The sequence below is a fragment of the Macrobrachium rosenbergii genome, chromosome 7 (genome assembly GCF_040412425.1).
Source record: "Macrobrachium rosenbergii isolate ZJJX-2024 chromosome 7, ASM4041242v1, whole genome shotgun sequence".
Classification (NCBI taxonomy): domain Eukaryota; kingdom Metazoa; phylum Arthropoda; class Malacostraca; order Decapoda; family Palaemonidae; genus Macrobrachium; species Macrobrachium rosenbergii.
Window position 1 is genome coordinate 10,058,903 of NC_089747.1, and position 23,985 is coordinate 10,082,887.

Consider the following 23,985-nt stretch of genomic DNA (forward strand, 5'->3'; position numbering starts at 1 on the left):
GCTTTATTAGTAAAAAGATTGTATGACTGAGGATCATCTAATAGCCCAACAGGACTAAATCATAAGGTATTTATTTTTTGCCTTTATTTTCCATTAACCAAGGTATATCCCACTGTTTATTTTTGAATGATGTAGAGCTCTAGAATTGAGAGGTTTTTGCAGACCACTTGGAATTATATGAGTACAACCAGTATAGCATAAACTACATAAGTTTAACGTATGCACAGTATCCAAATGAATTACTCATTCCAGAGTGAGATCAGTTAACTGTAAGTCCTACATATAGGAAAAGTACATAATGAAAATATTCAAGAGAGTAAATTTACTAAAGCTGTTTAATAAAGAAATCTTAAAAATAGTTATCAGGAGAAAGAAGGGAAACATTTTGTAATAAGAATTTCAACAGTTTTGGTTACATACATATTGTGGGTAGAAGAGAGCTAGTAATTAGTTAGGATGGATGTTTTTGGCTGAATACCAGGCACTGGGGCCAAAAAGGTGACTTGATGCAAAGGAAGTAAAGTAGGTTGGACGTATGACGCTAGATATTACAGTGTTTAACAAAATTTCCTTTTATCATCTGCAGGCTAATGCAAAACATAATGCGACGTTCAATGTAGATTCGCCAGAAAATAAAGAAAATCAAGGGAATTGTAATTCAACGTTCATTCTTGCATCTGGAAGCAGTAACAGTGATAGCTGTGAAAGGAATAAGAAAGTCTATAATCAAAACAATTATGATATCCATGATATCAGGAGTGATGATTCAACCGACGATGAAAGTGCCCCAAAGAAGATTATTCCAACTTGGGCTCAAGGTTTGTATTTTGTAGTTTTATGGTATTAAATACAGTTAGGCTAGTTCCAAAATGCAAAACTTATTTGCTGCATACTGAACTTGCCAGGAATAATGTACAAAAGCAATTCAGCTTGATACATTAAAACATTATTTTGGCAAGTGTCTATTACCATAGTACTTCCAACACACTTGCATAACCTTGACTTGAAATTACAAGCATGATGTAACCGGCTCCTTAAACTAGATGTAGTTACAGTTCCTGTTAACTTGTACTGTGCATCTAATTAGGGTTATGGAGGTTATCAGCTGTGAACATGTACAGATTTCTATTATCCCTTAAAAATTTAACAGCAATTGTATTTACATAGCAACTATATTGTTTTAGGTATAAGTAATGTAGAAATTATACAATGCATACTGTATACATGAGTGTAATTTGGCACTGCATGCAGGAGTAGGTGATTTGGCACTGCATACAGGAGGATGTGATTTGGTGCTATATATGTATGTAAATACCCTATACAATATATTTCATAGTTTAAATAAGGGGGTTGACTCTACAAGACTTTTGGAATCAATTAGAGTCCTAACTGTAGCTATATTTTAGATATGTGTATGGAAAACTGTTATTTACTCAAGGATTTCAAATATGAATACCATACATCACAAGGACCAGCACAGTGTAGGTTAGTCATACAGCATTCTTAATTTCATCTGTATTTTACTATTTCTAGCTCATTAAAGGTCAAATGTTTTGGGCATGCTTTATGAAAGTCTTGAATGTGACTGGTGTTGTTATACTCCATTAATATTGATAGAGTGTAGAACCTAGAAAGGCCCTTTCATCATTGCTGCCTTCAGCACCAAAAGCATTGCAAAGGAGTGTGAAATGCTACCACTTGTCTGTTTCCTGTGCTTTCACTTTACAAATCGTCAGCTTCCTGTAGTTTTTATCTAAGTAGGTCTGTGCCTTCCAAAAAGACGATCAGATTTGTGGACCCGAGTATTTGTTGGCATCCAATAGTCTGCCTAGATGCTGCCTCCTGTACGTAAAATGTTACACAATGGAGACAGCTAAGACCTGCCCTTTACAGGTGGGACCTGTTAGTCTGTGGGCTGATGAACAGTCTTAAATTGGAGTGAATGCAGACAGATGGGATATCCCTTTCTGTGTGCAAGATGGTGTCCGTGGAATCTGTAGCCATGGCATAGTTCCACACCACTTTTTGGTTAGACTTGATGCTTAACACAACAATGCACTTTGCCATTTTTGGTGTTTCTTCAGAGAGAGAGAAAGCAGTTCAGGAGCCTGTTTGTATCAGGAAGGAGGACTCCAACTTTCCTCTCACACCAGACTGTGAACCTGTTGGCCAACCTAGTTTTGAAGAGGAGTAATGATTGTGTGCTTTTTGCCAGACATGTCTTACATGAAAGCAATCTTAACCCACAAAATTCTCCAGTCAGGTATACCTCCCTACTGTTTACAAAGACTAAAATGCTTTAAAGAGCCATGAAGATCTTTGCAGCCAAGCCTTTCGGGACAACCATGCCTTTGACATCAAATTAGGTCTCCAGCTTTCCTCTGAAATGGGACAGGAAAGGAGGGAAGGTGAAGAAGGGAGGAGGCTGCTGAGAAGCAACCCTCATCCCAGGTTTATGGGTGCAGGATGCCTTCCATGCCACTGGGCAGATCCTTAGTCTGGGTTCTTCAGGAAGAATACAGACTTCCCTTCAAGTAATGTCATTCTTTCCTATACCACAGACCAGTACCATTTATCTTACTGAACTGCAAAATCTTCCATTCTGTAGATGGAGGTGCAAGAAACAATGGAAACAGTAACTGGAGGCCATTCACTGACCTCTCCCCACTGAACAAGTTCATACATCAAACACAGTTAAGGGTGGAAACCCCACACTATATGTTGGCCTCTATAGGAAAGGAAGAGTTCATTTTAACTTTCAGGTACCCCATTCATCCAGACTTGTGGAAATGAGATAGTAATTACCAGTTCAAGATGTTATGCTGCTATGTTGCCAAACCCCTCCCACAAGTATTCACACTAGTGTCAGAAAGGGGTAATTTGTTGCGAATCTGCCTGTTATCGTGCCTCAACGATTGACTTTCAATATTCAGTTGTGAAAGCCTCTTGAATTCGTCTTGAAGATAAATCACATTAGCCATTTAGTTGGGCGCATTTAATTTCACTGCCAACATTTGTTTCTTTGTAGCTTACATTCTTCAGCACTTTTTTCCATTTATTAATGACCATGTGATCTATTCAATTTCTGTGGCTGCCATTGGAGGTTGTTAAGGTTTCATAAGAGATGTACTTGTATTAAAAAAAAATACAAGTAACAAGACTTTGAAGTACAGTAACTTATGAATTTGTACCCCCATTTTATTTGCAGTCCCTATCTTATTCCTTCCTTGCCTGTCACATCCTCCACACCTTATTTGAAGCACACAAACTGATAAATTTGCACCCATTTTGTTTGCAGTCCCTTTCCAAGGCTTCCCTTCCCTATCACATCCCCTGTACCTTCATAGTTCCTACCTACTCATTCATTTGTATAACCATTAATCCCTAGGTCTCTTCCTAGTGCTTCATATATAATCTAGTGGAATTCATTTACTGGTGCACTGTCTGGATTTAAATTTTGCTATGCTTGTAATTGCTCTTACCAAGTGGTCCTAATAGTAATTGTGTTTGGAGGACAGACGCGTGTGTATCCATGGACATTCAAGAGAGCAATATTATTATTATTTAAAATACTTTAACCAGACCACTGAGCTGACTATCAGCTCTCATAGGGCTGGCTCGAAGGATTAGGATGAAATACCAGGTCTAGGCCATAGGCCTAGAACTGGGACCAAACAGGTCATTCTGGCCTAGAACTGGGACCAAACAGGTCATTCTGGCCTAGAACTGGGACCAAACAGGTCATTTGCTTGATGATGAATAAATGAAAATGAAGTTTAAATGAAAAAACTATATAATAAACATGCTTTTACTCTGAAACACATGTATACGATAAATACATTTGCTTGTTTCCATACATTTAAAAAAAATTAAAGATTAAAATAAAATTTCACAAAATTAAATTTTTTTTTTTTTTTTTTTTTTTCTTCTCCTCTCTCCCATTAAACGCCTTACGGGCTTCTGTATTGTTATTACTGTATTTACTTGGTTTTATATTTTGTCATAGTAAGTTACACTTCTTCATGAATGTTAAAATTGGGATGACTGAAAATGTATAAGATTCCGACAAAATTTCCCCCATCGCGAATCGATGTATTTCCAAAGGTTGATATTTTGCTGTTGGTTATATTTTGGACAGTCACACAACACGTTTGACTGTTATCAACACTGCATTCTGGGCATTCGGGAGGAGGGCCATGTGGATTGTTCATCAAGTGTCCATGTGTCAAACGAGTATGGCCTGTTCGCAGATGCGTCAGAATTACTTGTGCGTGTCTCTCTGACATGATGAGCTCCATTTTCCAACACTGGATATGTTTCAATTTATTTATAAGTTCCTCGTTCCATATATTTTGCCATTTATTTACAGTGATTGTTTTTTATATCTTATGTAGTCACTAATAGGGACTTTTACATTTGCTCTTGCCATGTGGACTGGTTCTTTGGCTGCTTTATCAGCTTCATGTCCTTTAATCCCTACATGGGCAGGGATCCAACATATTTCAATATTTTTTTCCATTATTATACAATTTGTGGAGTTCATATCTAATTTCCTGCACATTATTATTTTTTGAGTAGTAACCTTGAACGGCTTCTGTAGCGCTAAAAATAATTATTGAATGATATTTGTTTTATAATTCTGATGGCTACTGTGATTGCACGACTGCTGTGAAGACTGGGGCGTTATTAGGCAAAGATAACCGATATGACTTGTTCTGGGATATAGTTGCATATCCTACTCCATGTTGTGATTTAGACCCATCTATATAAATCGCGTAATGTGAACTTTTTTCTTATATGATCAATGGTTTTTTGTCTATGGTGTTCTGGGTATATGAGGAACTTTTTGATAAATATTTCAGCTGTGTGCAAGTCCTTACTTTATTCATGGTCCAATGGGTTGGTAACTTCACTGTTGAAGGTACTTGTATATCTGTGTTCAGTAACTCAAACAATCTATTAGCTCTAATTGGGAAAGGAGGTGATAAGGGCACAATGATTTGTAATAAATTATTTAGAAACTTTAAGCCACCATAGATCTTATTTTTCAGGGCAGCCTTGTGAGAGTAGAATTTTTATCTTGTAACCAGTTTTTCAGGCCTGGGAATTCAGTTCCCATCCCTCTGATCTTCCTTTCATTTTTTTAAAGCAAGTAAATATTATATGGTATGCATATAAAAATTAAAGGAGACTAGCTGCCTATCCTTTATATCGTAATAGAAAACGGATTTTTGGCAAGAAAGTTGTCATTGGTTATTTTTTCTAATTGCAGGTAAACAGTTGAAGGCATCTCTCATAAATCAAGAGTATTACCCACCAGATGTAAATTCCATATTTCCCCCGGAGGACCTTCTCATTATGCCAAATCTTGTGGAAATCTTCCCAATAGCCCGCAGAAGATTCTTCAAGCGTACTTCGTCGGCCATGTGGACGACTCCACCCCATAAACTAGTAGATCATTAAGAGTGTAACTTATTGTTTATAAGTTGAGTTGATGTTTAGATTATTTCTAAAATTGTATAGTACACATACTTTAGATTTTAAGACTCACATAGTGTGTATGGTGAATGTAAGAGTTGAATGTCTTTGCAAATGATGTAAAGTGCGAGTCTTCAAGAATTCTTAAAAGCACTGTTGTATAAAGTTTATTACGAATATGTAAGTTTACTTGAAAACATTTTTGAAGTCAACTTTATAGATTTCCTTGTCTTGACTCCTTGCTTTATAACTATTACCTGTATTTAAGGTTTTTTGTTATGGACAGAAAAATTGTAAATTATCCTCGACTTAGCATTATTCAAGTAAACTGTTTGTGTAAAATAGCCACAATTCATTTGCAGTCAGGGAAGAACAATATGCAAGTAAGCCAAGTTTTAGTGAAGTTTACATAATTCTGAAATTAGAACAATCTTATGTAAAGATCTCATGTTTGATAATGTGGCTTCAACATTATTTTTTATAACAGCCAACTTTATTAGATTCAGTATTAAAATTCATTGTATATTTTTCGTAGTGTTTAATCCCAAATTCTCTTTCTTGGCATTCTGGGAAAATAGATACTTTTTTCTGAAAAAAGGATGTTGCTCTCAAACATGTAATTTTAATGTGTTTTGTACATAGTTTGAATAAAAAAATAAGTTGCGCATTATTTCTCAAACATTAGGATCCACTGCTATTTGAAAATGAACACCATTTAAACCTTAACATTTTTGTATTATTAGATAACTTTATCTAGCCCCACCAGGTTCAAAGGTTAACAGTTTATAGTAGGTAAAACATTTTTTAAGACTTGTACTTTGATTAGTATATACAGTACCTATTGTCTGAATACATTGTTGGTTTTTATATTTATTGAATTTTTGTATTTAACTGCCTATTCTCAGCTGCTGAAATGCATACAGTATACTTTGTTGGCAAACATGCCATCATTTCAGTACTAAATAAATTGAACAAAGGAAATAAGTTCACAGTAACACTTCATACAAAGTTCTTAGCTGGCAGTGTCCACTACTGAGATCAACAACATTAGGTGGGTTTCTTCTTACTCATACTTACTCTCTCCAGCCATGGTGAAAGATTGAGCAAAGTAACATCTTCAAAATACTGCATGTTCAGTACCCCAGTAGTATCTCCCTCAAGCAACAGAAGCCACTAATGTTGAGCTCCTTGGTGGAAGAAGCAGCAGGAACAAAGGAACCCTTAGCCGAGACTATTTAGTCCAGGAATGTTAAAAAGACAAAAGACAAGTTGACTTCACCTTCTCCAGGTACTCCAAGTTACCCATAGCTGGTGTAGCCAACAAGATAAAAGGTACAAGGTAATAAGCTAGGACTAAGGTCTCACCCAAAAAAAAAAGAAACACTAAGAGCACATGCTAGCATATTACTACCAAAGTAAGGATCCAAAAAGGTTCGTACTACCACCAGCAGATACCCATCCTAGCAACACCTAAGATATCGGCAAAAGTCTTTTAACGTCCCCCTGCTTCTTCCCACACCTCATTGCTGGAGGAGGCCAGCCAGCAGTTTGCCATCTCAAGATTTAAGCCTTTGAACCCACCACCTCTTGTGCACCCTTCACACACAATACGTGGAAGAGATTGCAACTATTCTGGAGAGCATTGGTGCCAAGGCGGTGGTACTGGTTACCCTCTATACTGCCCACCAAAGGATAGCATGAGGAATAAATACTATAACCTGTCCTGTTGCCAAACTGTACATAGTCTGCACTCACAGGACAAGATGATGTGAAAGGGTCTGTTACATTTTTGGTTAGAAAGAAGAGAGTTGAAGGGGTCTGGCAGCATCAAGTTCAATACCTGTTCCAGCATGCACCAAAGAGATACTAGAAGGCTCTGGCTTTTATTCTTGTGGGAACAAACAATTGTTCACATCCTTCACCTGTTGCTCACTTTCCTTGTTTAAATCCTCTTTCAAGGCATATTCATCAGGCAGTATGTATTCCCACAGGAACAATTAACAATCCAGTAGCAGAACATCTGGAGAGTAGAGGTGTTGAGATTGGTTATCCTGGGTGTTAAACAGTGTAAGATAGCTTTCAAAGTTTTTCAATTCTAATGACTGCAGCTACCCAAGGTGACGAGGCAGCACAAAATCTGACTTAGCCCACTGAACCAGAATCTCCAGCCAATCACTTTTAGGATCAAGACCATCTATTTACAAAAAGTGACTTCCTACCCTACTCACTTGATACTTGCATGTTCTTGTGTGCACAACTTTGTCTGGACAGCCAGTGTGTACCATTTTACAATATATTGTACTCTCAAGCCAACCACTGCTCCACAGGTAACACAGGGCTCTCACTATAGTGGCTGCATAAGAACAGGATACAGCTCTGCAATTTAGATAGTGGGGTTATGTTAGTGCTCGCACCATCCCCCTCACCAGCTTTTCCTGTTTTGAAGACACCAGAGTGGCCAAGTTAACTGGGAAATGAGTTGTCAAACCAAAGTTTAAGGGCATCTTACTTGAGTAGGAAATGGATGTAGTAATGTCACTTGTTTGTCAAAGTAATCAATCTTTATCCTTGATAGAGGGTCTTCTGAGACTGGATTTTCCTGCAGCAGATTTTACTTAAGGATGTAAACACAGCAGCACTGTTAGGTTTACAGTTTTTGATGGTATGGCAGCTTATCTCAATTCACTTCACTAATGTCACACAAAAGGTAAGCAATACAGTTAAAGGTATACAAATAACAATGGAAGGGCATGATTTAATATCCTGAATTATGACTGCTATTGACTAAAATAATAAGGCATAATGTACCTGAAGCTACAACAGGACATGCTGCTGTGCATAACTTTCAAGAATTTTTACTGTAAGCTCCTAATGTTCAAGAAAAACAATTTATAAAGAAATAGCTTTTATTATAGTGAATGTAATTAAAAAACTCCATACAAACTGACGGAAGATCATTTCTCATAGAGAAATTGTAAAAAATTTTAAAAACTATCAAAAATATTTGGTATATCTCGGGCATTACCACAGGTTATGAGCAATAATATGTAGAAGGAAAAAGAATGGAAAAACAAACCTAATACTGTGCAAAGACAACCTCTGAGGAAGACTACATTTTACAGCAGCAGTATAAGGCACAAAAATACCCACTAATATTGCATTCAACATGGCATACCAAACTTGTCACTCCACACAAGGATGCATGGCAAATTCTTTCTATCTTCAATATAAACAAACGCAAAGATGATTATGTGGTAAAGGTAAATCATTCCATTTTAACTCCTAATATGGACAATTTACAATATATTTTATAGATAAAACACTATATTTACTTTACAACTAGGTTTTAATATGAATCTTCTATTATCATTTGTGAACATTAAAAATTCAGCATGAATGGCACCATTCCAAGAACTTTAATCAACTTTTCAAGTTGCCTAACATGTTTTAAAATCTGTGCCAAGCAAACATGGTTTTTTGAGACAGTACTAAATCATAATTAAATTTTGAAAGACAGTACTAAATCATAACTAAATTTTGAGAACACATTTGCAAGCCAAATAACAACCCTGGGATTATGAACATTTATAGAAATGTCTTGCTGCCAGTATATATTTTTGTATTACTAAAAACCTAGAAAACATGCAATTTTAATTTCTGATTAGGAATATATGCACCCCACTTACTAATTTTGCAAGTGAGCAATACTTGATCTTAACATGTCCTATACAAAATTTAAAGAGGCCTTTGCTTCACACCATCTTAATCTCACCAAATAACAGCTGTCATAAACCAGCGTACACATAAAATTTGGGACACCTAAAAAAATTAGAGGCAAGGCACAGCCGGTCGCCATCCCTGAAAACAGGTGTGAAAATGAAGATATACAAAGGATGTATAAAAACCACTTGACAAAAAGTTGCACTAACAAGACAAGCAAATTCCATGCATTCCAGTTATACAGCATAAATGGCAATATAAAACAGCATCACATATTACAAAGCACAATAGGGATTTTACAACTATAAGGCAGATAGATTCTCCAGTAAAAGTTGCTTTGAACAAAAATAGATTAAGTTGTGAAAAGTCTAAAAACCATTAAGCTTCTCAGAACATCCCTTAATCTTGTTATTCCTAGATGAAACACTGAATCAACGATGTCACCTAAAATCAACATATACTCTAGTTATTACTGGTTGAAATTGATACTGAATCAATGTCGTCACCTAAAATCAAAATAAACTAATGCCTGAGTAAATACTATGCTTTGCAGTAATATTCTCTTCCTGTACAATTTTTGCATCTCCCAGTAGAGGGTTGTGCCATCGGTACACTGAAGACACTACTAAAGAGTCTACTTAGTGTTCCTTTAGCACACTGCTGCAACCACTTTTTAGACTTCTGGTTTACAGTACATCCATTCCCTCTTCCTGTTTTCCATTTTTCTACCAAACCTCTAACTATATATTACTTCTTAGTGCAACTGTAGGTTCTCCTGTTTCACCTTTAGAACCTTTACTTCAACTAGTTTATCTTTTGGATCTTTAATTTTGCTGTCCAAACACTCCAGCTCCCCCATTCACTGTCTTCATGTGCCTTTATGCACGGAATGGCTAAATTGCAAAAGTACTTGGCTTTATCACCTAATTTCATGATTCATACACCCAAGAAAAGTTTTTAAGTTTGCACACACATTTCATAAATTCTGAAAGATAAAACTCCTGAATGACAACAATGCTGATAACAGTAAGCATCAAGAACTCTTAAACTATTTGAATGATAGGATATATCAGATGGGAAAGGCTACTACCACATATTCATTAATCACTCTATTGGTTGTGGGTCTTCATGGTGCCTTTGCCACCTCTACATGAACCCTCCACTGATTCAGTCTAGCACAGTGTCCCAGCAAACCCCCAAAGGCAAAAAATTCCTGATAGGTCAACCTCATCCACAGTTGCCTTAGAGGTTTCCCTTTTTATCCCTGTCCTAATTACATCTCTTGCTAATCTGTAATCAATTTCACTGCAACCCCCCAACACGCTCCTCATGTACTTGCCCTTGAATTCTTAAATGAGAAATACCTCATCTCAATTTAGTCATTTACTTTGCGGGCCTCCACATTACACGTTTGTTTATGACAGCACTTGAAAATAAACTGATACAAATCTACGTATTGTTCATAAAGCTTTCTATATCTACAGAAATGGCGTTTAAAGCTACGACTTGATTTGATTTTCCTATGAATTACAAAATTTGAGCTGCCAAACCAAGAACTGGGAATTTTATTAATTGGGTTAACTGAAAATGGAGATACTGAAAAAATTTAACGATTTGTTGCCAAAACTTGACATCACTCAATCACACTCTGGACATCAACACAAAAAATGTTCAACTTTAGTTGTATCATGGGGCTAGTCACCTAATATCCATGTGTCAAACAAATGACCAATTCTAAGATGTCAAAATCTATTGGATGTGTGTTTTGCCCTTTTGATACAATGTATTCCAAATTCAAACACGGCTTAATTTGTTACACTCTGTTACCATCATGTTCACTGTTCCATACACATTGCCAATTTTATTATAATGGATTTTAGAGATGTTATACAAACACTAATAGGAACACAGTATGTGTGTGACCAAGTCTAGTAGCTGCAGCTTTATTCCCATATTCCTACATTTTTGCCATTTTCATATAACTTTTGAAGTGGAAATTTATGATTCTGAAGGGTTTGTATAGCACTTTGTCACTAAAAATTGCAATTTTCAGCGGTGGTATATCCTCCATCATTTAAATGGCTTTTCTAATTGCACATAACTCTGGTATAAAATCAAACATTGCACTAAGTAACAGCTAAAGGTGTTGGACAGGAAGACCAAAGAAAATAAAAGTGGGAATGGAGGTCAAGTAAAAGGCTAAAAAGTGGATGCAGTTAGGAGCCAAAGGGTTGCAGCAAACACCATTTGGTAATGCCTGGAAGTGCACCACGTGATGTGCACTTGATGACACTAACCGCCACAATGAGGTTAAAATCTATGAGCTTCAGACGTCTTATCCAGTTTGAATACTATTCTTTCTAGAAGTCTTCAGCATCCTTTGATGTTGTTATTTTTTTATATACAACAGTGCTTGAAGTAGCAGCTTACTTTTTCCCATCAATGTCTATCAGGATTTAAAACTTGCCAAAAATTAACCTGTTTGGCAAACCATTACAGCTAATCTATTTTTAAATTTGCAATATTACTCACATGCTAATTAATAGCTTTGCAAGGCAATATCAACATTTTATTGTAGTGCCACACACTGCACAGTACCACAAGTTCCTCATTCATTTCATTAATATTGTAAAATGATCTCCCAATAGTACCATTGGTGACGATGCTTGCAAGTTCAAACAAGGGTGTAATGTGTTTCAAAGTACTATGCATCAGTCTCAGATGCTTTTTTCATATACTATGCATCAGTCTCAGATGCTTTTTTCATATAAGCATAAACTTGTTTGCTGACCCCTCTCTATTGCTGATCATTGATTACTTACTTCACATATGGTAATTCTACTTTATGCAAGTTATGGGTGTCTGTTTACATGGAACAACTTTATATACAATTGATAGTTTTTTTTTACTTCGAGCTCTGTACAACATTGAGATCTTAAGATTTCCTTATTACTGACCTTGTCTACATAAACCAAATTTGAATTCAGAGTAAATACACGTATCACAATGTACCCATCTTATGGGCCACCTAAGCAATGCAGCTATGTCCTAATAATTATTATAACAATCTAAGCATCTACAATGCAAATAAGCTAATTTAATGATTATGACAACATCATACCACAAACCTATTGTCAGTCAAAGTGGAGACCAAGCTCAATACCTAAATTAGAAACACGTTTAGCGTAGGTACTAAAGCATAATTATTTCTAATAATGTGATGAGTTACTGTATAGCAAATGAAGATAGGGAGCTTCCTCAGTAAGATGAGGTCTTACCTGAATCCTCACAACTGCACTGGTTTCTTTCTACACGAGATTCTAAACTTCATCTACACAGACTACAAACACTAGTTTTTATATAACAACGGTTCATATCGAGACAAATTCTTTTGCTCAATATTTGATATACACATGCAAGAGGTCAAACTTATTTTTTTACATACTTTCATATACTGGCAAAATTTCTGAAGTCTATTTCAAATTTTTTTAGGTAATTACAGAATCTGTATGCCAAAAAAAGAGCTGTTATATCATTTACTCGTGATCAGCATAAAAATAATGATACCAACATTAAGTATACTAATTAAAATTTAATTACTTATGGTAACTTAAAATTTTAATTGAAAACATTCAATTCACTATGTAATGAAGGCATCACAGTATTTACAGAAATTTCATCATTGTATTGTTCTGTAAACTACTAATACTTGATCAAAAAAGAAATAGCAAGGCACACTACCAGTCATTTGTTAGCTTCCTTCTGAAATCCTCTATGAATTTATGGTAGAAATATAGTAAGGCCTTTCAGTAATTTTTAGTTATGAAAAATACAAAGACTGAAAACCTAAAAACTACACTTCTAAAAGTCTTAAATACTGTATACAACAATATAAATTTTGAAAAACAATTTGTATTTTTCCTAAGAATACAAACTAGAGCCTTTTACATAGGAGTATCTTTCAGCACCAGCTGGACTTTGTTGAAACTTGGTAACAAGGTAGTTAACAGGTGGAAAAGGGGGTTAGTGGGAGAGTATCTCTCACTCACTAATCATCACCTTCGCTTTATCATAGCAGAGACAGGGCGGGGTGGTAGAGGAAGGATTAGTATATAAAAGGCTCTGGTTTGTATACCTAGGAAAAACATTCACTGAAAATTTGTAGCTTGTCCCTGATTGGAATACAAACCACCACCTTTTATATAGGAAGCTTCCTAGGTGAGAGGTCAGTCCTTATCAACTAACGGGTTGAAAGCCACCACAGAAATGCCATGCTCCAGGTTGCCTAGCATGCTAAGGATGCATGACTCCTGATCACTAATAGTCTGGCAAAATAAGTTGGCCAGGATAGCAGAGCACTGGGTGGAGAGCCCCTTCCACAGTAGGAAGGGGTTTGAGTATAAATGTCTAGGTGACAAAGATACCTTGGGCAGACACTTGGGCTCACAACAGGACAAGGTTGAATGTTCATTTTACCATCCTCAGCCACGATCATGTGATCCTGAAAGGCAGGTGAGTGGAGCAGCTCTTCTCACACTGCCTGAACCCTCAGACATTCCTCTGCAAATGTGTAGCAGTAAAAGTGGGCCATCTTGTGAGACTGACATTGTAGGAGTACCTCTCCACTCACGAATAAAGGTTACTGTTCTGCCTTTTTGCAGGTATTTAAACTGTTGGGGCTAGACTGCTTCTCTTCAGTAGGCTGTTCTTTGCCAGTGGGGAGTTTCAGTCAGTCTTGCCCACCTAGGGAATTTTGGCCCCTTGAGTGGGATGTTGTCCTGGTACACCAGCAGAGCCCAGAAATGTAGCTTTTAGTTCCAGCACATTGATGTGGAGGTGTTTGTCGTTCTGGTCCCCCACACCTGAAACCAACAACTCTACCAAGTGTGCACCCCATCCCTTGGTTGATGCTCTGAAAACAGAAGCATCTCGGGAGGATTGGCACTCCCATTAAGAGGTTCCAGTCATCAAACTACCAGTTCAGATCTTTCTCCTTACCTCCTCTGACAGAGGAACAGGAGAGAAAAGAAGGTCCCTTGCTGGTGACCAAAATTCCTTTAATCTCCACTGAAGGAAGCAGAGGTGAAGCTATGCATGAGGGACCAGCTTCTCCAAAGACAATAGTCAATCCAGAATGACCTGCCACTGCTATTCTGGTTGCATCCATCCTTCCTACATGAGGCACAAAGGGTATTTGGGTCTACTTCAGTTGAGGAGAGGAACCTATTACAAGACCTGTCATTCCCTGGATAGCGCCTAAAAACATGAGGTTTCCTCTACAGAGTAGTTGGCTTCATTGATGGAGGGATTTTCAACATAATTTAAATAAAGAACACAATTTCATACAATATATTTACCTACAGCAAAACAGCATAAAAGGAAAGCAAACGGCAAGTCAGGCAAGGTGTCACCAAGATGTCTTTACACAATGGTGGCTGGAAGCAGTGGAGTGCAGACCAACAGGTGGGCAGGGCTTCCCCCTACCTGTCGATAGTTAACAACCTTGTCTGAAAGTTAAACGGGTGTTCCAGCTCACATTCGCACGCTAAATCCCCATGTGCAAAATGAAGGTTTGTATTTGTATAGGAAAAAATAAGAAGTATGTAATAAGTTCTACTCATCCACTAAAACCAAGCTTTCAAACCAAGGGAGATGGGAACACATGTCCTTCCTTCATGGCTACTGAAAGAAAAGTGAAGGCGACAGCCAGCAAGTGAGGGATATGCTCCCACTCACTGCCCTTCTCCATCAATTTAACTGCAAAGTTCAAGTTAACTACCTTGTTGCAAAGTTTTCAACAGAGTCCAGCTGGCACTGAAAGATACTCCTATACAAAAGGCAACAATTAGTATTCCCATAAGAACAAAACTGCCTAGTGCAACAATTAGTATTCCCATAGGAACAAAACTGCCTACTTCTTTTCTTAACAACACAAACAAAATAAGGGGTTGCTACATCCATACTACCTGTAATTAGCTTGTCTAAAGCTGCAAACAGACCTGGACACAAACAGCTACTTCACATGCAAATCAACTTTAATGACAACATGGAATCCATTGGCAACTTAACTTGATGTTCAGTCTGTAAATCCTTAGTCTGTTTAAGAGACCATCAAGGGATGAGATTTAATGTTACAGGTATGGGGTAAAGAAACCTTTGACAAATCAATATTCAAATAAAAATTTCATGTACTCATTCCTATGTAAAAAGAAAAATCTAGCAACCATTTCAAAATAAACAGAAGAGAATCAGATCTTTATGAATTTCCTGAATACATTAGTAAAATGACTACTACCACAAAAGCTACTTAAACACTCACTCTTTCCTTGTACAATTTTTTTTAAAAAGTTTGTCACTGGCTTTGGTGCAAATAACATTTTGTACTTTCAACTATAATTATTTCTGGATAAATCAAATATGAATAAACTAAGAAAACTCAAGGAACACACTTAAAATTTGCTGTCCAATCTTCTTTAACAAAACACTTCACAGAAGATGTGCAAGTTCATGCTAAAGATGTGTCTGCATTAACTAAAAAAATATAAATTCAAAGCATAAATTTTTTCAAGTATACTTATCTGTCACAAAGTTCCCACCTTTCATTTAGCATGAAAGAAAAACAGAGAAAAATATTAAAAATGGCCAACAAATGTGAAACTGCAAGAATTCACAATGATAATAGTAAAATCAAAGTAAAAATATACAGTACATTAAAAGGAAAAAAAAAATTATTCTTATAGCAACACAACACAACATACAATGGTTGACTCCTCTTCACACTGAAAAGATTTCATATTTTGATACCCAAAAAACTTGTTTAAAAAACTTCCGAAAAACATTTCTATAATCTTTCAAAGGAAATAATTATCACAGCCTTTATATCTTAGTAATGATGATCACATTTTACTTAACTTTAAGATCTATCTCTTCAAACCTGTCACTTCCTGTTGCAGAGTCACCAACACTGCTATTAGTTGCATTCATTTCAATACCTTCAGTTATTTCTGTTGCTTCTCTCTCTTCAGCAGAGGAATCCTGTACTCTTTTACATTTGTTTACAAAAGCCTTAAAAATACTCCAAAGGGGTTTTGTTTCTCTCCAGATGTCCATCATATTGGAAAAAATATGGTAAATATTTTTTACAATAAAAGGAGACACCGCAACAGAAAATCCTCCCCACAGATGTACTCGAATAATAAAATAGGTGACATTGATAAACCACAGATGACACAGTTTGTATAGGACAGATGTTACTATGCAAACAGGACTTTCCCCGTAATCACAACGACTAAGCTTAACTAAAGCTATTCCTGGTAACACAAAATTCATACATGAAAAAAATATAATTGCATTTTCAAGAGTTACAGGTAAAACAAAATGAGACTCTGACTGGATCAGCAGTGAGATGAAAGTGACAGAGTCTAAAATCTCAAAAGCTGTACCATGTGAAAGTGTCTGGATGTAGTAGTTTTTTTCACAATGCTTATCTGGACTAGTCTGTCCTTCCACTAAAAGAGCAAAGATAATACATGTCAAAGACATTGCTATCTTGAGTAACTGTGGACTAAGTCTATCTGTGGCTTCAAGCTTGTTTGGCACTTGGGACTTGAAGATAATGGCAATTTTGGCTACAAGTAAGACCGAGTATACCATCCAAACATAAAAAGGCAAATAATGTTTTCCAAGAATGTTAGTGTGAAGTGACTCAGTCTCTTCTGTCTTAACTCTGTGGTCATTCTGGCAAACATCACTTTTCTTAGTTTTGTTATTTTTGTAACCACTAGCCATTGCAGCAACAAACCCAAACACCAACAAAAAATCAGGAACTAGCCAGAAGTAATTTTCAATAATAGTATGGTCGCTATAAATGATGTAAACATCTAGCAGGACACCCTGTACAACAACAACTATTAACAATATTCCAGTCAACAATGCATGATAAAGGAGTCTCTTAGTTAGCGTAAATGGACAAGCGCCTCCCGCCATTGCTGAAAGAGAGAGAAGACCTTGTCAAAATAGAATTAGCCCAAATACACACAAAAATTAGGAAAGGATGAAGCCTGTGCAAATGAGGTCCATTAACAACCAACTTAAAAATGTTATGAAACCAAATTCTAACTCTATTTAATCTTATTAAAATCAGTTACAAAATTACAGTAGTAAAACTAATCCACAAGCTGCATTCTTATCCAATTAGCTCAAACCACAATAGCAAACAAAACACCACCCAAATTTACGAGAGCAAATACTGGATTCCAAGCTTATAAGATAAAAGCATTCCATAAACAAATCGTTCCTAAAAAGACAGATTAACTTCCAGCCAACTACACAAAGCATACATTTTTATAAAATGCTCATCTCCTGCTGTGTGTTTTTCCCCAGAACTGTTGGGTAAACCACTTACTTTTACATTTCCCCACATTAACAATTATGAGTGAAAGGAACAGAATGAATAACTACTGTAGCTCCAAAGCAATTGTGATATACAGTATAGATGACTTTTAATCTTAAAATATTAACCTTTCCCTTAAAGTACAAAAAAAAAAAAAAAAAAAAAAAAAAAAAAAAATTCATCCTAACCTAATAAGCATTGTCCTACCACTTCATATGGTAACTTTCAGGTCATACTGTTTTGTGTTTCAATGATGGAGGTCTGTTGTGCCCAGTGGAAATTACATCCGACGTACAGTATTTCAAGGAATATATTCAAGAATATAATATGAGGTAACCACACAGCTACTTCCTATTAGACATTTTACTTTCACTCTCAAAAACTCTGATGGAAACTGAAGTCTCCAAAAGTGAAAGTGATGGAAGTATAAAAATATGCAGACATTTGGAAAGGATACTTAAATTCTATATTTATAGGCTAAAAGGATGAACAAATGATGTATGAACAGAGATCATCAAGTGGTGGCAAAAAAAAAAAAAAAATACTGCAATCTTGCACTATATTTATGAAGTTGCCAAGGTCTACAAAATACAAACAAACTGAACAGATCAAATGCTCCCCAAACTAACCATAAAATACATTACTGATATATTACCCTAACATTCAGTGAGGGAAAAATTAGGTAATCATATTATATTATCACTGGCACTATTTCTTTCCATCTTGGCATGAAATTAATTTTTCATACATTTTAGAACACTACTCAAAATTACTGTAATCAGTTAATCACTTGGGTCCACTTGTACAATGAGCTTAGGGTGAAAGTTGGCAATAAGCAACGATGTCATCACGCTTTCTTCGACAAAGAATTTCCTGTATATATAGAAATGCTTTTGAAAGTACTCCAGACACTGGCTTAAAAGTCTATGCAAGCCCATACTCTCAATTCCACTGCAGGTTGCAAGATAACATTACCAAACAGCATTAAGCAAATCTGGACAAACACAATACCCTTACAAATTATTACATGTACTGTATTTTACAAAGCTTTTTGCATAGAGATTTTGGAAGTTTCACTTAGGTCTACCATCATGTATACTTACAGCAGTTTTTAATTGAAAATTATGATAAAATTGTAAGTCCATTATTCCACTAATACAAATGGACAGGAAACAGAAAATATATGGTATTGCACAATAATGATTCTCACATTATCAACTTCCACAATTTTCAAACCCATTAAAAATAACTAGCCTTTGCCTTATAAGCACTTTTCAATCAGTAATAAACTGAAAAAAATTGAAATGCAGACCTAAGTCACCCCACCCACACACAACCACGTTAAGAGTGAAACCCATCCTGTTCTACTAGGTTAGGCTACACGCTGTAGTGGCTAATTAAGAAGTGTCAACAACACTAAGCACACTAATTAAGCTAGCCTAAGCACCTCTTACACACAATAAAAGCAAAATATGAACTCAATGTCACCTGGTTTAAGAACATGAAATTTTCATACACTACCATATTTAAGGGTTGAATTTTCGAATACTGTACCATCTGACTAACCTAGTAGCATCTTCAGAATTACCGATGCTCACTAAAAAGTAAATAGCAGATATCTTGCAATGAACCACAACTGAATTTCTATGGTTATTTGACAAAAGAACAGTATGTAAGCATAACTGTTTCATTTTCAGACTGGTGCTCTTCTGCCAACGCAATTTGCTATTTTGCTGCAAAGTATGTCGCTGTGTATGATGTTTATCTAGTTTTTATATCTATTGTGTTGATAATATACCACATTTTTATGATAACTAGCATTTCACCGACATATACAAACCTGATTACTCTTATTGAATACCTTCAGCCATAATAAAACACTTCATTATTCATCATTACTGAAACTCAGACTTGGCATGTTGCTACTATTAGCTAGAAAGTTAATCGTATCTCATCAAAAGTTACAGTTGCCATGGAAAGAATTTATAAGAAAAAAAATTATGGAAAGAATTATGGAAAGTATTTATAAGGAGGCTCACCTCTGAGGTGGGAGGTTTGGAAAGGAATATAGAGTTTAGGCCAAACGCCAAGCGCTGGGATCTATTAGGTCATTCAGCGCCAAAAAGGAAATTGAGGGTAAAAAGGTTTTAAAGGTGTAACAGGAGGAAAACCTCGCAGTTGCACTATGAAACAACTATTAGGAGAGGGTGGAAATTAAGAGGGATTAAGAGGGAAGCAAGAGAATATGAACAGAGGTATAGTCAAAGGAATGAAAGGGGTTGCAGCTAGGGGCTGAAGGGAACGCTCCAAAATACCTATGGCACCACCCCCCAACTATAGTGGGGGGGTGAGGTTTGTCCAGTCCAGAGAACATAACTAGTGTTGATCTACCACCCACAAACAGCTTCCTGGTCATATATGTGAGCAGGGTGAGGCTGACTACTGTATCCACATGAAAATCCTGGCATACACGATGCTGAGGGTGACAGGGCCCTGCATTAGAGTAGAGCATTTTTGTAACAACCAGGTGAGAATCCCACATAAATATGCTTTACTGTCAATCCACCAGGCCGTCCCTTGTTAAAAAGGGAGACGGGGGCATCTACAGACTACCATAAAGGTCAGTGACTAGGAGTTCTTTCAACTGCCCTTCACCACCATATACCTTAGACAAGGTACTTTTCTGTCCTGACAGAGCTTGGGCAGTTACACCAAGATGAGCAACCACCACAGGTCCCAAGGAATGCATGCATGAGATTTAGGCAGAAGCCACTCAGGAACATCAGAGTAATGAATAGCTACATATATTTTTATCAAGAAAAACATGTTATTGTTCATATAAAAAATTCTCAGACATATACCAACTAATACATAAAGATAATGCATTTCATTCATACTCATTTGTACATTTAAAAAAAATAAAAATATATGCATTTCATTCATACTCATTTGTACATTTAAAAAAAATAAAAATACAAAGTAAAACACCCCAATTTCTTGTATAAAAAAAATAAAATAAAAAGCCACATGGGACTTGAATAGGCTAAAAACTCTCCACCAAAAATCTTGAAAAGAAACTTCATAACCAGGAGCCATACATCAGTGTGTGTTCAACAGACAGTAATCTGTCAATCACACACTTTGGCAATGGCAAACTATGAGCATGTGCTGAGTCTCACCTAAGGGGCGCTTCGAACATGAACCTGGGTCAGAATGTTATAGAATATAGAATTTAGGCCAAGATCTGGGACCTATGAGGTCATTCAGTGCTGAAAGGGAAAGTGACAGTAACATGGTTTGAAAGGTTTAACAGGAGGAAAACCTCACAGTTGCACTTTGAAATAAATGTTAGAAAATGTGGATAGTCAGATGAAAGAGAGAATATGAACAGAGGTACAGTAAAAGGAATGAAAGAGGTTGCAGCTAGGGGCTGAAGGGACGTTGCAAAGACCCATAAGTAATGCCTACAGTGCACCATGTGAGATGCACTGATGGTACTAACCCCCTACCTAATGAACCTGGGTCAGGGTCAATACTGTCAGGGAACATGTATGTGAAAAAAGGTCACTTGCCTCTGTGCACATACCCCATCAGATGAAGGCAAAGCGAAAAAGCAGAAGGGGCAGGGAGAGAGGAAGTGAAGAGAAAAGGCAGAAGGGGTAGGGAAAGAAGAAGTGCAGTTTCAAAAAATGGTGCAAAAAGGATTTGGTCGTGTCAAAGCAGAAGCCCAGTATTCCCCCTCCCTTTAGACACTGGCAAGTTTCTTTTAATGTTCTGCTTCTGAATCTTATTGAACCTCTTCCACCATGACAGAGACCAGGACATCAGGACCTAACCTCGCATGACAAACAATACTGTTAGGTGTCAATTAACTTGTGAGGGTATAGCCTTTGTTATTAAACATTTTTTGCCCAGTTTAAAAATAAAAAAAAATGTTCAACTCCAAGCCTGGTAGAACGCACCTGTCCACACCAAAAAACAGGCAAAGAAAAAGCACTGGCTTTGGCTGCAGCATATGAGTGATGGATTTCCTCCTCATCAGCTACCCCCTGTAGCCTAACACCCTAGGCTACCAACCTCCAATGATGTTTTCCCGGTCACAACGAACATTATGGTAGTTCTAAGTAATACATACACAGCGGGTATTTAGCGAGAAATGGCAGTTTCTTATAGTATTTTGATTGCTTATTTACAATTTAATGTTATTTTTGAGGGGTCAGCTGTAATTAACCTATAATTAACCCCTGGAGTCCATCCAACAAAGGGTTTCCATACGTGATCTTCACAAGACAGAGCACGGCTACGTCTGTTTCAAACGGTTCATATCCCATCTGGCAAGTGCATTAACTTGTTAACGTATGGGTAACTCCTCCACCGGGCCAGTACTAAACACGGCGAAGGGACATTCCATTTGGCCAACAACAAACAAATGCGCCGCCAGTGTCAGAAACCCCAAAAGTGTAGAAAAAACCAGTTCCCAAGGTATTGCACTTGCCAGATGGGATATGACCGTTCGAAACAGATGTGGCCGCGCTCTGTCTTGTGAAGATCGCGTATGGAAACCCCTTGTTGGATGGACTTCAGGGGTTAATTACAGCCAACCCCCCAAAAATAATGTTAAATTGTAAATAAGCAATGAAAATACTAAAAGAAACTGCCATTTCTCGCTAAATACCCGCCTTGTATCTTAGTGCCGTCGGCGCCGCGGAGCTACTATATAGTTCTACCCAAATAAGTTCCATTGGAAAAACTTTTAGTTGCATGGCCTGATTCCCACCAGTCGTCGACCAGGACAGGTTCTTCATACATAAATAGACCTAACCTTTCCTATAATGCCAGGTCCTGACCTAACCAGATCTTACCTACCTAACCTAACTTAGGCTAGAGAGAAGTGCCCCGACCTGGCCGGGTCCTGGACACCCCCAAAAAGGCGGTAGCCTGTCCTGGTCAGTGACTGGCGGAAATCAGGCCCGAAACTCAAGTAAATTTTACCATTTCACTGCTAAATGTTTTAGAAAGGAGTTAGGCTACATGCACTGAGACCTGCGTCTCACTTCCACTGTACTACAGCAAATAGCCCAGGCCTAGGCTAGGCCTATAACCAAGGTGACATGTCACAGAATCCAAAATAAAATCTAAAAACGAACCGTTAACAGATTCCAAAATAATACTCGTGGTTTTATTTGGACCGGTTTTACCGGTAGGCCTAACTGTCATGGGCCGATATTATAGGCCTACACGGCAAATTCAGGCCTAAACTAAGGCACTGTTACCTAATAATACCACATTTCCCGCAAGGGTTACCTGCCCCCGCACCAAATATAGCACAAAGTCCTAGCTTAGGGTCAGGTCAAACAAAAGAATCCCGAAATATGAGCCTACATAAGGATACGGCGATACGCCCTCTTGCAGGACTACTGTTTGGTCAAGTTGGTCGTTCTTTTCCCCAAAACCTTTCCTTTTTGTTAAACACGACTATGACAACAAGTCTGTCCAGTTCTAAATATCTCGCCGTTCCCGTTTAATCTCGGGTTCTCGACTATGACACGGAATTTTTTAAAAAATTACGAAAGGACATACCAACCTGTTGCTATCCGAGGCACACCCGTATGTACAATCACGTCCGTGTCCGACAGTCACAGAAGGAAGACTTTTATTTGTGGCAAAGGAACTTCGCCGTCTTCTGTAGCTAGATTCCTCGGATGCCGAACATTTTATTCTTTCTCTTCGTCAGACATAATGTCAGAATTTATTTACCGAAATTTTAAATAATGGAATGGTTGACATCGATTGAATCAAATGGTTTAGTAGTAGACTTTTATTTGTGGCAAAGGTTCGCCGTCTTTTGTAGCAAACTTCCCCAAAGGCCGAAAATTGTAATTTTCCTCTTCGTTAAACTTATTGGAATACATTCATGGAAATGTTCGATTATGGAACGATTGACATCGTTTAATTCGGAATATTTTTACGTAAAACTTTATCATTCGGTTGCTACGAATGACATTGTCCTCTGTAACGAGGTTCCTGGAAAGAACTTGTCCCAGTTCTCTATTCGTTATTGGCAGTTATGTCATTATGCATGAACAACATCACTATATTTTTCAGGAACCTAATTTGGAATAGCTCTGATCTGCAGATGTTTGGTTGGAATGTATTTCTTGCATTACTCACTAGAAAACAACTGTCAGACAAATTGTGTTCGTGACTGCTCATCCCTTAAATGAAAATCAGCTGTTATCACTCAAGGGGCTGTCAATTGCAATACTTGGCAATGAGACTTGATAATGTTATAAAGTATAAAGAATTTTACAAAATTATTCGTAGTTTATAAATTTAATCAAGGACATTTTTTTTCTTTGGTAAACCTAATACGACTTTATTCTATCGCGGATGTA

General features: G+C 37.1%; 2 protein-coding genes across 7 annotated transcripts in view; one reads left to right on the top strand and one right to left on the bottom strand.

Annotated features, from left to right (window-relative positions):
• LOC136840108 (inner centromere protein A-like) overlaps positions 1-6,347 on the top strand; it is a 43,523-nt gene extending 37,176 nt beyond the window's left edge. For all 4 annotated transcript variants that reach the window (XM_067106500.1, XM_067106502.1, XM_067106503.1 and 1 more), the window contains 2 exons: positions 587-818; positions 5,273-6,347. In XM_067106500.1, the coding sequence (XP_066962601.1) occupies positions 587-818; positions 5,273-5,463 (423 nt within the window). In that variant the 3' untranslated portion in view covers positions 5,464-6,347. The remainder of the gene's footprint in view (positions 1-586; positions 819-5,272) is intronic.
• Positions 6,348-8,366: 2,019 nt separating this feature from the next.
• Positions 8,367-23,315, bottom strand: LOC136840110 (uncharacterized). Of its 3 annotated transcripts, none has more exons than XM_067106504.1 (2): positions 23,175-23,315; positions 8,367-17,186 (listed from the first exon to the last, which is right to left on the bottom strand). In XM_067106504.1, the coding sequence occupies exon 2, from the start codon at positions 17,182-17,184 to the stop codon at positions 16,102-16,104; it is 1,083 nt and encodes a 360-aa protein (XP_066962605.1). In that variant the 5' UTR covers positions 17,185-17,186; positions 23,175-23,315; the 3' UTR covers positions 8,367-16,101. The 3 variants fall into 3 exon arrangements, with proteins under 3 accessions (XP_066962605.1, XP_066962607.1, XP_066962608.1); XM_067106506.1 differs by having other exon boundaries at positions 14,122-17,186; positions 23,171-23,308; XM_067106507.1 differs by lacking the exon at positions 23,175-23,315 and adding an exon at positions 22,973-23,101 and having other exon boundaries at positions 14,122-17,186.
• Between the last annotated feature and the right edge of the window lie 670 nt (positions 23,316-23,985).